General features: G+C 44.2%; 1 protein-coding gene across 5 annotated transcripts in view; it reads left to right on the forward strand.

Moving 5' to 3' along the window:
- Nucleotides 1–16198, forward strand: part of slc29a4a (solute carrier family 29 member 4a) — a 248061-nt gene that overhangs the window by 167336 nt on the left and 64527 nt on the right. For all 5 annotated transcript variants that reach the window (XM_063058912.1, XM_063058911.1, XM_063058910.1 and 2 more), the window contains one exon: nt 15681–15882. In XM_063058912.1, the coding sequence (XP_062914982.1) occupies nt 15714–15882 (169 nt within the window). In that variant the 5' untranslated portion in view covers nt 15681–15713. The remainder of the gene's footprint in view (nt 1–15680; nt 15883–16198) is intronic.

Raw genomic sequence — 16198 nt, forward strand, 5'->3', positions numbered from 1 at the left:
ACCTATAAATCACTTGAGATTCATTTTCTTGTGGGCCTTCACAGTAAATACAAAGGAGCACCACAGAATCAATGAAAAAACTGCACATAAGATGGACAAAGAACTAACATGCGAAAGACAACAAACAGTGTAAATAAAAAAAACAAAATAATATTAATAAATACTGTACATAAGAAATAAATATTGACAAACTGCGATTAAGAGTCTTTGAAAGTGAGTCCATAGAGTGTGGGAACAGTCAGTATTGAGGAGAGTGAAGTTATCCCCTCTAGTTCAAGGCCCTAATTGTTGGGTAGTAACTGTTCCTGAACCTGGTGGCGTGGGTCCTGAGGCTCCTGTCCCTTCATTCTGGTAGCAGCAGTGAGAAGAGGGCATGACCCGGAATGTGAGGGTCCTTGGCGATGGATATTTCTTTCCTGCAACACTGCTCCTTGCTGATGTGCTCAATGGTGGGGAGGTGTTGATGTGTGATGGACTGGGTCATATCCATTTCTTTTTGTAGAACTTTCCATTCAAGGACGTTGCTGTTTCCGTACAAGGCTGTGATGTAACCACTCCGTATACTCTCCACTACACATCTATAGCAGCTCGTCAGTTTATTTTAGATGACATGCCCAATCTTCGCGAACTTCTGAGAAAGTAGAGGTGGCACTTACATGCTGGATCCAAGCCAGATCCTCTGAAATGATAGCATGAGGAATTTAAATTTGCTGACCCTCTCTACCTCTGACCCCTGGATGAGAACCTTTGGTTTCCGCCTGCAGTCAATAATCAGCTCCTTGGTCTTGCTGACATTGAGTGAGAGGTTATTATTGTGGCACTAATTTTTCAATTTCTCCCCTATATGCTGACTTGTCACCACCTTTGATTTGGCCAGTGATGATGGTGACATCAGCAAACTTCAATATGGCATTAGAGTTAGTCACACAGAGCCCAGAATGAGCAGTTAAAGCAGTCAAGTGTGAGGTGTTGCACTTTGGGAGGACAAGCCAGGACAGGACTTACAGTACACAGTGAACGGTAAGGTACTGGCGATTGGGGTAGAACAGAGGGATCTGGGAACATAGATTCATACTCCTTGAAAGTGGAGTACGGGTAGATAGGGTCGTAAAGAGAGTTTTTGGCACATTGGCCTTCATTAATCAAAGTATTGAGTGTAAGTGTTGGGATGTTACGCTGGAGTTGTATAGGACATTGGTGAGGCCAAATTTGGAGTATTGTGTGTAGTTCTGGTCATTTACCAACAGGAAAGATATTAATAAGATTGAAAGAGTACTGAGAAAATGTACAAGGGTGTTGCAGGGCTTGGGGACCTGAATTATAGGGAACAGTTGAATAGTTAGAACTTTACTCACTGCGGGATAGGAGAATGAGGGAAGATTTGATAGAGCTATACAAAATTATAAGGGGTATAGATAGGGTAAATGCAAGCAGGCTTTTACCACTGAGGTTAAGTGAGACTAGAACTAGAGGTCAGGGGTTAAGAGTGAAGGGTGAAATGTTTAAAGGGAACCTGAGGGGGAACTTCTTCGCTCAGAGGGTGGTGAGAGTGTGGAACGAGCTGCCAAACAGAAGATGTGAATGTGGATTGCAATTGTTAATAGAAGTTTGGATAGGGACACAGTTGAGAGGGGTGTGAGGGGCTACGGTTCAGAGGGATGTGGGGGGCTATGGTTGAGAGGGGTGTGGGGGGCTACAGTTCGGATGGGTGTGGGGGCTATGGTTGAGAGTGGTGTGGGGGCTATGGTTGAGAGGGGTGTGGGGGGCTACGGTTGAGAGGGGTGTGGGGGGCTACGGTTGAGTGGGGTGTGGGGGCTATGGTTGAGAAGGGTGTGGGGGCTACGGTTGAGAGGGGTGTGGGGCTATGGTTGAGAGGTGTGTGGGGGCTACGGTTGAGAGATGTGGGAGGCTATGGTTGAGAAGAGTGTGGGGGCTATGGTCGAGAGTGTGTGGGGGGCTATGGTTGAGAGGGGTGTGGGGGATACGGTTGAGAGGGGTGTGGGGATATGGTTGAGAGGGGTGTGGGGGATACGGTTGAGAGGGGTGTGGGGGGCTACGGTTGAGAGATGTGGAGGGCTATGGTTGAGAAGGGTGTGGGGGATACGGTTGAGAGGGGTGTGGGGGATATGGTTGAGAGGGGTGTGGGGGATATGGTTGAGAGGGGTATGGGGGGCTACAGTTGAGAGGGGTGTGGGGGCTATGGTGCAGGTATGTGTTGATGGGACGAGGCAGAATATCCGTTTGGCATGAACTAGATGGGTTGAGGGGCCTGTTTCTGGGCTGTGGTGCACTCTGACTATATAAAAGGAGGAACTGTCAGCTCTTTTTATGAATAAGAAATAAATGGCAGCAGTGCTAAGTGAGTTGAAATCTTTAAGGAAAGGACTGACAGGTTCGGTAATATAGAAAGAACCTTTGATCCGTTGTTGAAAAGGAATTGGATGCTTTGTTCCTGTAATTGTGTGAAAGCCAGTGATGTTGAGGTTCTAGTGCTGCATTTTGAAATAATGAGTTTGATTATTCTAAGGTCACTTTGCATCTTGCTATTTGTAGTCTGGGTGTTTCTCTAACTGATCGCCAGATGCCCTTGACTAATATTAAGGCAATTAATATTGATGCTGAATTAGAAACAGAACATGCTGGATGCATCTCATTGGAGTCGCCTCTGTTTCTTTACTCTCAAGTGCTCTTGACCTGCTGAGTATATCCAGTATTTCAGATTTCAGATTCATTTATTTATCCCGTGTACATCGAAACTTACTGTGAAGAGTGCCGTTTGCATTAACAACCAATACTGCCCAAGGACGTGCTGTGGGCAGCCCACAACCGAAGCCACACATTCTGGCGCCAACATAACATACCCACAATGCTCGGCAGAGCAAGCCAGAGCACACCAAAATAGAAAACAGCAAGGAACATCGAAACAATCTCCCTCTCGTCCCTCCTGCCCACCAATACACATGGACAATCTTCCAACCCCAGGCCTCTGGGTCTTCAGTCTCCAGCCACGTGGCTTCGACTTCCAACTTCTGATCGACCTGGTGGAGTGGGTCCTGAGGCTCCTGCTCTTCCTCTCTGATGGCAGCACTGAGAAGAGAGCATGGCCTGGATGGAAGGATGCTGCTTTCCTGTGGCTGAGCTTCATGTAGCTGTTCTCAATGGCGGAGACGGCTTTATCCGTCGACTGGGCTGAACTACTCCTCTGGGGGGGCTTTTCCATCCAAAGTCGTGGTGCTTTCATACCAGACCGTGAAGCAACCAGTCCAATAGAGTCTCTGCCGCACAGCTACTCATGTTCTAGATCTCCCTTTCACCTCCTGCATTCTTGATGGCAACACCTCCAGGCCTTAAGATTCAGGGTTATAATTCACTGCGACTTGGTGAGATATGTGGTGCTGTGGTGTGGCTTGCTGGAAGATGAGGGATTCAACAAGGGTCTCTATTTTTCCCTATGAGAGATTATTTGACCATGAAGTGATCCCATCTCCCACAAATTTCTCTACAGTCTATTCTCGCTCCTCCTACTACCCGTCTGCAGCAGGGGTAACTCACTGCGGCTAATTAGCCACCCACCAGCTCAGCTTTACGATGTGCGAGGAAACCAGAACGCCCTGTGAAAATGCAGGTCATGAAGTCCCTGTGGACTCCGCACAGAGAACGTTGGAGATCAACGTCAAACACCGGCTGTTGGAATTGAGAGGCAGCACCGCCAGCGGCCCTGGCCTCGCCCCGCTTCAAAGGTTGGAGTATTCTAAGGGCTAAGTCACTGAGCTGGTCCTGCAGTTTCCCAGCAGACTGCACAGGAGATTCGGAGTCAGCTTCAGGAAGACAGTCAGCAGGAAGCTGAATGCTTCCAAGTGTCCCCCAACCAAAGCAACCTTCAGAACAGTAGAACATGTGTATTGTTGAGATCCACATTACAATCTGGGTGATACGGGTCGAGGGACATGAACTCAAAGCCGGAGTATTCAGCTTCATTTACTCCCCTACCTCGATGTAGCGATGAACAACAAAGCACTCTATACCAGGCAGTTGGACAGGACCTACCAGATCTCACTGGAGTGTTGTGAGCAGTTCTAGCACCTTGCTTTGAAGGATATCTTGGCTATGGAGGGAGTACAGATTACTTAACTGATGTCTGAGGGTTTATTTACGAGGGGAGGTTGCATAAATAGATGTCATCTCCTCAAATGTGCGTGGTTCAGGGGTGATTTAAATGAAGCGTTTATAAAGCTGATGGAGAGAAACCATTTTCACTCGATTCAAGTTCTATCATTGGCTCTTGTGGGACTGAGCCTGGCGGGGGTGTCGGGTGTATGGAATTCAGGTAGGGTCATGTATATCAAGGCCTGGCGGGGCTGGTACAGAGGTCAGATGAGACTAGGCGAACTGAGGCCAGACAGGTTAGTTGGGGTGTTTGGTAAGGGGCACCATCTGTACTGGGGCCTGGTACAAAAGGGGGTGGGGTGCTGAGGTCAGGCTGGGTGTCTCTCTGCCTTCTATGTGTACCATCCCTTTGACATCTTAGCATCTGAGTTACCACCAGTGCACATTTTAATCTCTTGTTTTATATGAATTTAAGACCTGTTACCGACTCTGCAGCTGACCACAGTGGGCAGAATTAAGTAGCCTGATGTCAAGTGAACCTCTTGTGTTCACATAATCGGATGAAAAATGGCGGGGGGATATTGATCAACTGTGTATGTGGGATAAGGACCGGCACATTTGCTTTCGATCCAGAGGAGATGACATCAGGGTAGGACTTATACAGTGAATGATAGGACACTGAGGGGTATGATGCATCAGAGGGATCTCGGATTGCAAATGTGTAGATCACAGAAAGAGGCATCACACATAGGTAAAGTGCTTAGCACGCTGGTCTTCATCAATCAGGACGATGAGTATAGGAGTTGGAAGTTAGAAGATGCTGGGGAGACCTCACTTGGAAAATTGTGTACAGTTTCAGTCATCGTGTTATAGGAAAGACACTAAACTAGAAAGAGCGTAGAGAAGATTTACCAGGATGTAGTGTGGCTTAGGGGCCTAAGTTCTAAGAGAGGTTACAAAGACATAGGAGATGTCTTGTTAGAGGAATACAAGATGGTGAGGGGTATAGACAGGGTGAAAACACAAAGTCTTTTTCCCAGGAAGGGGTGATTAAAACAAAATGGCATACATTTAAGATCAGAGGCAAGCGATGTAAAAGGGTTATCGGGGGCAACTCCTTTACACAGAGGGTGGTGCATAGTCAGAATGAGCTACCAACAACAGTATTTTATGAGGCCTCCGTCGGTCAGGATCGACCATGGAATTTGCACCCTAGCTGTCTGGATACGCAAGCCTGGGCAGTACAATATAGAGAGCAAGCTGTTGCCCATGTAGCAAACTCCGTCTCTCCATGCCGCTGATGAACCCAAAGGAACGGCAGAGACCGATGCAGTTTGGCACCAGCAGCACCGCCGGAGTTGCCAGTCGGCAGTGAGCTCAACGTAGGACTGCCTTAGGGACTCCAGCTGCCGATTTTGCCCCTCGGGATTTACTCCTGGAGCCTTCTAAGGCAGCAGAGGTTTGAGATCAGAGTTTTCCTTCTCCTAGATGAGCTGCCAACCACAGCTGATGAGCCCCATCTGCCCGAAGTGACTGGTTTTAAGGCGCCAGTAATCCACCTTTGCCCCTTCTCCTGTCAGTAGAAACAGTTCCACGGGACTTAGTAGCTAAGCCACGCATGAAGGCCAGGAGCAGGACTTGGTTGTCAGAGGCTATTTGAGCTCACACCATTGGGAGCTTTTTAATAGGTAGTGGACACTTAACCCCATTACCACTGCTGGCTATAACAACCTTAAGGAACTTTAAACAATCGTGCTTAAGATGGGCATATTGGCAACAATTAAAAGCCATCAGGATAAGGACGTGGATAGGAGGAGTTTGGAGGACTATGGACCAAATGCAGGCAGATGGACTAGCTCACTAGGACGGCAGTCAGCATGGACGAGTTGTCCGAAGGCCCTGTTTCCATCTGTATGAATCTAAGACTGCTATTTCTTAGGCTTGCTACAATCACCTTGACATAGAATTATTGTATTGTTACACCAAAAAAAAGGAGAGAAGGCCCTTTAAACCCAAGCCATCTTTGAGTAAGGTGATTGATCTCAATCTCCTGCTCATTCTCTTTGGCCTCACAGCACACACCAAATGCTGGAGGAGCTCAGCAGGTCGGGCAGCATCTGTGGATAAGAATAAATAATCGACATTTTGGGCTGAGGCCCTTTTTCAGGACTTTTCCTTTAAGTGTTTATCAAGCCTTTTATAAAAGTCAGATTTGAATCTGCGTTTGTGTCCATAATTAACTAACTACTCCTAGTAATTCCTGTGTTTACTTTGGTGCTTTTATCAAAAACTTTAGGTTAGTATCCTCTTCTTTTTGTTGGTTAAACCCTTCATTGATCTTCAACACTATCAAGTCTCCTCTCAACCTTCTCTGATCCAAGGGACAAAACCTTTACTTTCCCAGCCTATCAGTTTAATTGCATTTGAGGAATTATTTTACTAATATTTATCTATATTTTTACCTGATGCCTTCACATCTTTCCTAAAATGCAGTGCTCATGTTGGGTGCAGTGCTGCCTAAAAATGAACCATTATTTTTTAAGAGGTTCAGCATCATCTCCTTATTTGTCTAATTAACAAAACTTAAATTACCCAGCTACTGATGCCGCCAAATTCTGAGCCTGAAACTCTGCAGTACTGGGCCAGCAGTTTAATTACTTTGCTCTCACTCCCATTTCAACAATCTTAAATGAAGCTATGGAGCTCAAAACGGCAGATAAATCTTTATGGGCAACACATACAAAATGCTGGAGGAACTCAGCAGGCCAGGCAGCATCTATGAAAAAAGGTACAGTCGATGTTTCGAGCTGAGACACCCCGAAACATCAACTGTACTCTTTTCCAGAGATGCTGCCTGGCCTGCTGAGTTCCTCCAGCATTTTGAGTGTGTTGCTCGGATTTCCAGCATCTGCAGATTTTCTCTTGTTTGTGATTAAATCTTTTTGGGCGCTAACTTAAATCTCCCCCCAACCTGAAAGTTATCACAAGCATCATCAATCACCCTTCACATTAAAACTGACCTCTAGCATGTATAGTAAGTAAAGCCCAGGTCTTTACATGCTTTGTATTTGCACTTCCAAATAATCTTTCCTCCTTCAAATGTTTGTGCACTTGAATTCACGGCGTATCTCTGCAGTTTGTTTTCAGAAATATTTAATACCCAGTTTTGAGTGAAATTTCTGTTACTGCCTGTAATTTACAAACTTTTAATTTATTTTGTTTTATGTATTTAGACAAATGCACTCAAATCTATTCATTCATTCGTCTATCTATCTATTTACTTAATTACTTCAATAAATAATTCACAGTGTGAATTAAGCTCTTTGAGCCGCGCCACCCAGCGAACCCGCAATTTAACCCTAGCCTAATCACAGGACAATTTACAATGAACAATTAACCTACCAAATGGTACGTCTTTGGACTGTGGGAGGAAACCCACGTGGTCACGCGGAGAACGTACAAACTCCTTACGGACAGCAGCGGTAATGACTGTTGCTATTTAAGTCATCTTATATTCTCTCAGTCTAACCGTATCCAATGCTGTTTCCTGCTTTGGTGATGCTTCAATTTCAAAGCCAGATCTTGTTTCCTCATTCTAAGGTTGCCTTTACTTAAGCCTTGGCTGACAACATTAATTAACTTTACAGCCGGGAAAACTTTCCCAGCTTTATGTAAGGGGAAATCATCCGGCTTGTATGGGCCTTTTATCCTCCAGAGCTGGGTCCACAATTCCATGAATTTGTAATAATCCCTTGGTCATATTTGCATTCATTACCAATGGTCTGCATGGTGTTAATAAATCCAAGTTATTGACATTGGCCTCCAACTCTGGCAACTGAACTCTCTATACGAGTGGAATGTCACCAAGCGATATCAACTACGATCTTCAGCTGCCAGGATAAAATGTTGGTGCTCCGGCAAAGGGCGTTTACTCAATACACATATCTTAAGATAGTTGTTATGATGGGCAGGTATTAAGGGGTAATGGCTAGAAAGATTTTAGAAAGATTTCTGGGTTGTATTAGCAAAACTAGCCTCATTTACATAGTCTAGGATTATTAAAGTAGGAGTGCTATCGTAAGTCTTTATTTTGCCGTATTAGTAATTCAGACCCTGGATATACAACTTGAGTCCATGAGCTTAAATCCAGGAGCTGGGAAATGTTAATACGGTGGGTGAAACAATATTCATGGTCATTTAAAGCACTCACCAAGCTCACCAGAGCCCTTTCGAGAAGAATATCTTCCATTTGCTCTTACCCCATCCTCCCGCCACCGCACAAGGAATAGGGTTCCCCTTGTCCTCACCTACCACCCCACCAGCCTCCGGGTCCAACATATCATTCTCCGTAACTTCCGCCACCTCCAACGGGATCCCACCACTAAGCACATCTTTCCCTCCCCCCCCCCCCCCGCTTTCCGCAGGGATCGCTCCCTATGCGACTCCCTTGCCCATTCGTCCCCCCCATCCCTCCCCACTGATCTCCCTCCCGGCACTTATCCTTGTAAGCGGAACAAGTGCTACACATGCCCTTACACTTCCTCCCTCACCACCATTCAGGGCCCCAGACAGTCCTTCCAGGTGAGGCGACACTTCACCTGTGAGTCAGCTGGGGTAATATACTGCGTCCGGTACTCCTGATGTGGCCTTCTATATATTGGCGAGACCTGATGTAGACTGAGAGACCGTTTCTCTGAACACCTATGCTCTGTCCAGGATCTCCCAGTGGCCACACATTTTAATTCCATGTCCCATTCCCATTCTGATATGTCTATCCACGGCCTTCTCTACTGTAAAGATGAAGCCACACTCTGGTTGGAGGAACAACACCTTATATTCCGTCTGGGTAGCCTCCAACCTGATGGCATGAACATTGACTTCTCTAACTTCCGCTAATGCCCTACCTCCCCCTCGTATCCCATCGGTTGTTTATTTTTATACACACATTCTTTCTCTCAGTCTCCTTTTTCTCCCTCTGTCCATCTCACTATACCCCTTGCCCATCCTCTGGGCTTCACCCCTCCCCCTTTCCTTCTCCCTGGGCCTCCTGTCCCATGATCCTCTCATATCCCTTTTGCCAATCACCTGTCCAGCTCTTGGCTCCATCCCTCCCCCTCCTGTCTTCTCCTATCATTTTGGATCTCCCCCTCTCCCTCCCACTTTCAAATCTCTTACTCACTCTTCCTTCAGTTAGTCCTGACGGAGGGTCTCGGCCTGAAACGTTGACTATACCTCTTCCTAGAGATGCTGCCTGGCCTGCTGTGTTCACCAGCAACTTTGATGTGTGTTGCTCTTCCATCTTCACCTGTTTTGCCTATTTGAAACTTCCGACCCAGAACAAAGATGTTGACTCTTTGCTGCCCTCTGAAGTGACATTGCAAGCTGCTAATCTGCATCAGAAAGGCTTCAGTGGTTCAAAATGGTGTTTTATCACCATATCCTCAGCAATAGGCACCAAATACTGGTCTAGCCTTTGATATCCACTTGTTATGACTGAATAAAACAAACTTGATGTTGATTCTATCACTCGAACAGTGATGGAGTCTGGAACCTACTGCCTGAATGTGGCATCGTGATGGATACCATTTTAGATAGAGTTTATAAAGTGGCTGAATGAGCATTTGTGGCAGAGATTGATATTGGGGAAGTGTTAACGGTGTGAGAGTTATCAGGGAGAGACAGGGTGGGAAAAAGACAGAAGAGAGAGGGGAACGGCAAGAGAAGGAAATAGAAAGGATTAACTGTGGAAAAGGAGAGGGTTTGGGAGATAAAATCAGTGTGACCCAGAAAGCTGGGGGAGGGGTGCAGAAAGGAATGGAGAAAGTGATGAGGAAGAGAAAGAAAGGTTATGAAGATGAGAATGTACAGAGAGGAGAGAGAAGGAGGGAGAGGGGGAAGGAGAGGGAGAGAGGGAGAGGGAGAGGGAGGGAGAGGGAGAGAGAGAGATGAAGAAGAGAAAGAAATGCTGTGAAGATCAGAATGTACGGGGGGAGAATTAGAGGGAGAGGGAGGGAGAGGGAGGGGGAGAAAGAGAGGGAGAGAGGGGGAGAAGAAGAGGTAGAGAGGGAGTGATGAGGAAGAGAAAAAAAGGCTATGAATATGAGAATGTACAGAGAGAGTGAGGAAGGGAGGGAGAGGGAGAGAGATAGGGAGAGGAAGAGAAAGATAGGGAGAGAGAGAGAGAATGAGTGATGAGGAAGAGAGAATGTGAGTGATGAGGAAAAGAAAGAAAGGTTATGAAGATCAGAATGTATAGGGAGACAGAGAAAGAGATAACGATATTAATAGAGAAGCAAGACAAAATTAAATAAAGTAAGATGAAGTGTGAAATAAAAAAGAGAGAGAGAGGTAGAAAAAAGGAGAATAATTGATAAAGGAGTTTTAAGTTATATGCAAATTTAGTAATTAATGTGACTTTCATACCAAGTGACCCCTGTATGAAAAATAGTGAAGATAACAATCTTAGGGAGATACATTGTTCTTGGAGTGTTTTGTAAATTTATTAGAATATAGTTTGAGAAATGGGAGTTAAATTATAAATGAGATTGTGCAAATTAATATTGTATTGCAATTTCGAAGGCTAAGGGTAATTTGATTGAGGTTTTCAAGCTGTTAAGGTGAGCTCGTAAGGTACATTGCAAGGAAGTTTTACACTAGGTGGCAAGGCTAGAGGCAGAGCCTAAAAATTAACTATGAGCCTTGCAGAAGTGAAGTTGGGAGACCCAGTCACAGTGAGCGAGTGACAGGAACCTAGAACTCTCTTTCACAAGTATTTCTTGCTGAATCAATCTTTAAGTTCAAATCTGAAATTCTTATTTTTGATAAACAAAGACAATAAACAATAGGGAAATTAGATCGGCCATTATTTCACTGAAATTCAGAATAGTTTGAGGGGCTAAATCATCTTCCTTTGTCCCAGCCTGTATTTAGCTTGGCAATTCTAAGCAGCCCCTTCACTCCACTGAATCTTTCACATCGCTGAATATAGGAAAAAATCCCTGCTCGTAGATCTTGGACCGCAATTAGTATTTTATGTGCCCAGATCCAATCCACTTGTAACTCTGACAGTAAGATTTCTCAGCACAATTATTTCCTGTTGAATCTAACAGGAAATATGCAGTCCACTCATTAGCATAGATACACGGTCACTTCTGAAATACTGTATCACAATAGTGGCTTCCGAGTTATCAATGTGAGAAAAGAACTATTAATGGAGAAAGATGGTGCGGTGTAATGAAAGATCCCAAAGATGATCCCCGCACTGGCTGGTGGTATGCCCAGAAACCTATAAACGAGGCAGGTTGTCAAAGGCAGAGAATAAAGGGAAATCTTACACTAGTCTGGTGAGGCAGCTATATTTTATAAATAATTAACAAAAATTTTCTGATCCGGGAAAAGGCCTTAGCAAGTATAAATAACAGCAGAAAGTAGATATCTTTTGACCTTGAACCAGACCAGTAACGACACAGCCCACGGCCAGGTTTTGTAAGTTTTATCTTCCTTACATGTGCAGAGTGCAAGAGAAACGCTGCTATTTTCTGCCATGAAGTTGTGAGCACTGACCTGGCTCATGCACCCTAGATTCAGCGGAATAGATCAAGGAACATAATAGCTTGCATTTATATATTTTTCATTTATTGATTTTAATGATCTGGACATCACTGGCTAGCCTGCACTTATAGCCATCCCTAGATGCTCTTAAGAAAGTGGTGCTGAGTTGCCTTCTTGAGCTGCTGCGGTCGTTGTGGTGAAGATACTCACACAGTGCTTTTGGTGAGGGAGTTTCAGGATTTAGACTGAACTATGATGAAGAGCCCATGATATATTTCCATGTCAGGATGGTGCACAACCCAGGGAAACCTACAGGTGGCAGTGTTTTCCCACTTACCTACTTGTGCTTGTCCTTGGATATTGCGGATGTGAGTGGTAATGTTGGAATAACCTGGGCAAGTAACTGAAGTAAAACTTGCAGTGTAGGGACTGAATGTTTAGGATCGCCCATGGGGCACCTTCGCTCAGTCTGCCACAATAGGCGGGATTTCCCAGTGGCCACCATTTTAATTCTGCTACCCATTCCTATTCCGACATACCGATCCATGGCCTCCTCTGCTGCCACAATGAGGCCACTCTCAGGTTGAAGGGGCAGCACCTCCTATTCCATCTGAGTAGCCTCCAGCCTGACAGCATGAACATTGAACTCTTCACTTCTGATAATGTCTCCCACCTCTCCCTTTCCTCTTTTTCCATTCCCCATTCTGGCTCCCCTCTTACCCCTTCTCTTCACCTGCCTATCATCTGTCTCTGGGCTCCCTCGTCCTTTCCTTTCCCCCATGGTCCACCCGCCTCTCCTTTTTTTTCAGCCCTTTACCTTTTCCACCTATCACCTCCCTGCTTCTCTCTTTATACCGCTCACCTGCTTATCATATCTCTTGCCAGCATGTACTCCTTCCCCACTCTTCCCACCTTCTTATTCCGATTTCAACCACCTTCCTTTCCGGCCATGAGGAAAGACCTCGGCCCGGGACATCAACTGTTTGTTTCTCTCCATAAGTGCTGCCTGAGCTGCTGAGTGCATCTAGTGTTTTGTGTGTTACACGGGGTACCAATCAGGAAGGCTATTTGCCGTGGACGCTTTCTCTACATCATATGAAAAAAATTGAAATAATTAAATACAACCTGTTGAAAATGAGTCGTCTCCAATTAAAATTTAAATGGGAAATGCTGCTATATAAACTCTTCTCTATTTGCCTTTTGATGCTTTTCTATGCTGTGATCAGTATACACGGTGCTATAAGTTCTCATTGGTAGGTTTACACTTGAGAAACACTCTGTTGGAAATGTTTTTTTATAAAATTTTGGCATTTAGTTTGAAATAACCACATTTCCCATTATTTTTTAAGTAAATCCATTGTTTCTTAGATTGAAGAATGCAACCCAGTATTTATTCGATAACTTTTAATGCTTCAGTGGAAGATTTTAGAACTTACGAAGTATTTCTGTGTTTCACATTGAAAAGTATGAAAAAATTTGGTTTTCTCATACTCCAACATGAGATAATTTGATATGCCTTCTCTTCAGCACATCAATAAATAATTATTTAAACCAAATATCAGTAACTTGAAAAGTTCATTAAGATTAATAAAAGATTCCTATTTGCTAATTAATAATCGGAGAAGTCATTGGAAACAGCTGTCCTGCATACATATTTGATGTCATAATTAGCAAAAGCATCTATGTCTCATTTCAATTATATAAAAATAAAGGTTTGAGTTTAAAGAGTATATTACACTGAATACTCAAAGCTTAACTTTCTGTTTGCCTGAACCTCTGCTCTTTTTATATATTCCAAAATCGAATTTTGATAAAGCATTGCATTTCTGCCCCATTGCCTATAAACATTCCATTCCCTCTATTCAACACGCGTGAAATGCTGGAGGAACTCAGCAGGCCACGTAGCATCTATGGAAAAGAGCACAGTCAATGGTTCAAGCCGAGGCCCATCGAAAGGTCTGAGTTTTCTCATTTGCCATTCCCTCTATTAATTAGTTTGCATGCATGTTTATATATTATCATAAATACTGCACTTAGCATTTTCTAGAAATAGAACTCTCAGAGTTGCCATGTAAGTTGATAAGGTTGATAAGGTTGTTAAGAAGACAGATGGTTAGCTGGGCTTTATTAATCAAGCGATTGCATTCAGACGCCACAAGGTAATGTTGCAGTTCTATAAAATTTTGCTGAGACCACACTTGGAATAGTGTCTTCAGCTCTGGTTGCCTCATTATAGGAATGATGTAGAAACTTTAGAGAGGGCACACAGGAGATTTACCAGGACACTGCCTGGACTAGAGGGCATGTCTTATGAAGGTAGGTTGAGCGAACTAGGGCTTTTCTCTGTGGAGCAAAGGAAGATGAGAGGTGATTTGATAGAGATGTACAAGATGATAAGAGTCAACGACTGAGTGGACAGCCAGAGACTTTCTCCCCCAGGGCGGCAATGGCTGATACAAGAGGGCATAATTTTAAGGTGATTGGAGGAAAGTATGGGGGGGATGACAGAGTGTGGTGGCAGTGTGGAATGCCTGCAAGGGGCGGTGGTGGAGGCAGATATATTAGGGACATAAAAGAGACTCTTAGTTAGAGACGAATGATAAAAAATGGAAGGAAGGGTTAGACTGGTCTTTGAGTAGCTTAAAGGTTAGGCACAACACAGTGAGCTGAAAGGCCAGTACTGTACTGTTCCATCATTTATGATTCAAAGTAAAAAGAAGCCAGCTGAAGAAACTGTTACTCTATTACCACCACCACCTCAATCTGATTAAAATTGAAAATCAACTCTAAATTGTGCCTGAGTGATGAATATTGATCAGGACATCTGTCGTCAAATCTTATACTCAATTTTCCATCTTATCTGAGAAATGGACCTGACGACAGTGTGGCGTTTCCTTAGTATTGCACTGAACATGCTGCCTAGTTTAGGTGATGACGTTTCTGGGGCAAATCTTGAACCACCACCACCTTGTTACAATTCAGAAATGTGTTTACCCCAAGTGAACCTCAGCTGACACTGAGCGGAATAGGGATGGGAGTGGGGGTGGGGGTGGGGGTGGGGGAGCTCACAAAATTTCCCAGAGTACTTCACTGTTTAAGAAAAGGTTAGTTAGTGGAAAGTGGTTTGTGAATATGGGTAAAGAGCAGGATCACAACTACTGATCATTGTGAAGAATACACACCAGCTCAGAATGGTTGATTCCATGGTGCCTTTCCATTGTCATTCCACCTCCTCCATCATTAATCCCAATGGAGTCAAATGACTCATGGCAGATGATGGACATCCTTCCCAGTTTATCTGTTAGCTTGTTAAGGTATTGGCAAAGAACCCATTCCCAAAGGTTCTTCTACACAATATGGGTTCCCTGGTAAAACATATAAAATTGCTTTGATAGGATGCACCTTTCCAACAATGTAATACGTGAACATGTTTCCCCTTGAACAACACACTTGCTTGCCTGGTAAACTTGTTCTCACATTGAAAAACTTCTCCATTCACTTTCTCCAATTTAAAGAGAGCGAGGGACACTTTCATGAGTCTAATCTATGATTAGCTTTTTATGGGACATGTGGTACAATCTTTTTTCACTTCTTGCTCAGGCTCCCTCGACTCTTCTGCTGAGACATCAATGACTCGTAGTGCTGCCTCCTGTACTCACGCACAACTCAACAACTTCACTGCCATTGCTCCCATTTTTGAGCTCACTGTATGTTGTTGATCACTGAATTCCTAATGAAATCTGTGTTTTATATCAAATTGCAAGTTCAATATTAAATCTAAGAAAATTCAGTTTACTGGCAGCTGACACCAGCCAACATTTAGATGTCAAATTCAGGAACAGTTAAAAGCTTAGAAACTGGAAGACTGATGTGCGAAGTTGCTTCCATGATCTGGCTCGTTTGCACCAGATTTACCGCACAGTGGCTTCCCAATTTTTTTATATAAACGAAGTAGTAGCCTACTTTTAATAACATGTTGAAAAGATGACTGAACAACTGTTTCTTTTTTGTTTCGAAATCAGAAAGTTTCCCCTTTCTGGTGAAGGAGATCGAGGATGGCTACTCTGGGCACGGAGAGTTTCAGGAGTGGGACTCCAACTCAGACACCAGAGGGGAACGTGGTGATGAACTTCAGTTTTGATGGATATCCACTGGAAGAGGATGAGATTCAGATCAAGGAGAGGAAGAGGCAAGGCAGCAGGATGTCCATAGTCAACGAACCAGGTGATGTGGCATCTGTAAATGTGTATTTGCACATTAATTCCTTTACTTACCCCACTTCACTCCTTTATGTACCAGCAGACTTACTGTGCTCATGCCAGTGGTTGTTCTTTAGGTGCAAGCTTTGATGATACTGGGGTGAAATCTCTCTTCCAACATCAGTGAGGTGGGAGACCTAGGCGAGGATGATAAGGACGCATATGATGGAGTATCCGAAACCAGAATTGAGGGTTCTAAACTAGCCGCTAGATGAGAATACAAAGTAGAGCTGATGGTTGAGCACTGAAGCTCTTTAAAAATTAAAATCTTGTTGCCAAAA

This window comes from Mobula hypostoma, chromosome 9, assembly GCF_963921235.1.
Source record: "Mobula hypostoma chromosome 9, sMobHyp1.1, whole genome shotgun sequence".
NCBI lineage: Eukaryota > Metazoa > Chordata > Chondrichthyes > Myliobatiformes > Myliobatidae > Mobula > Mobula hypostoma.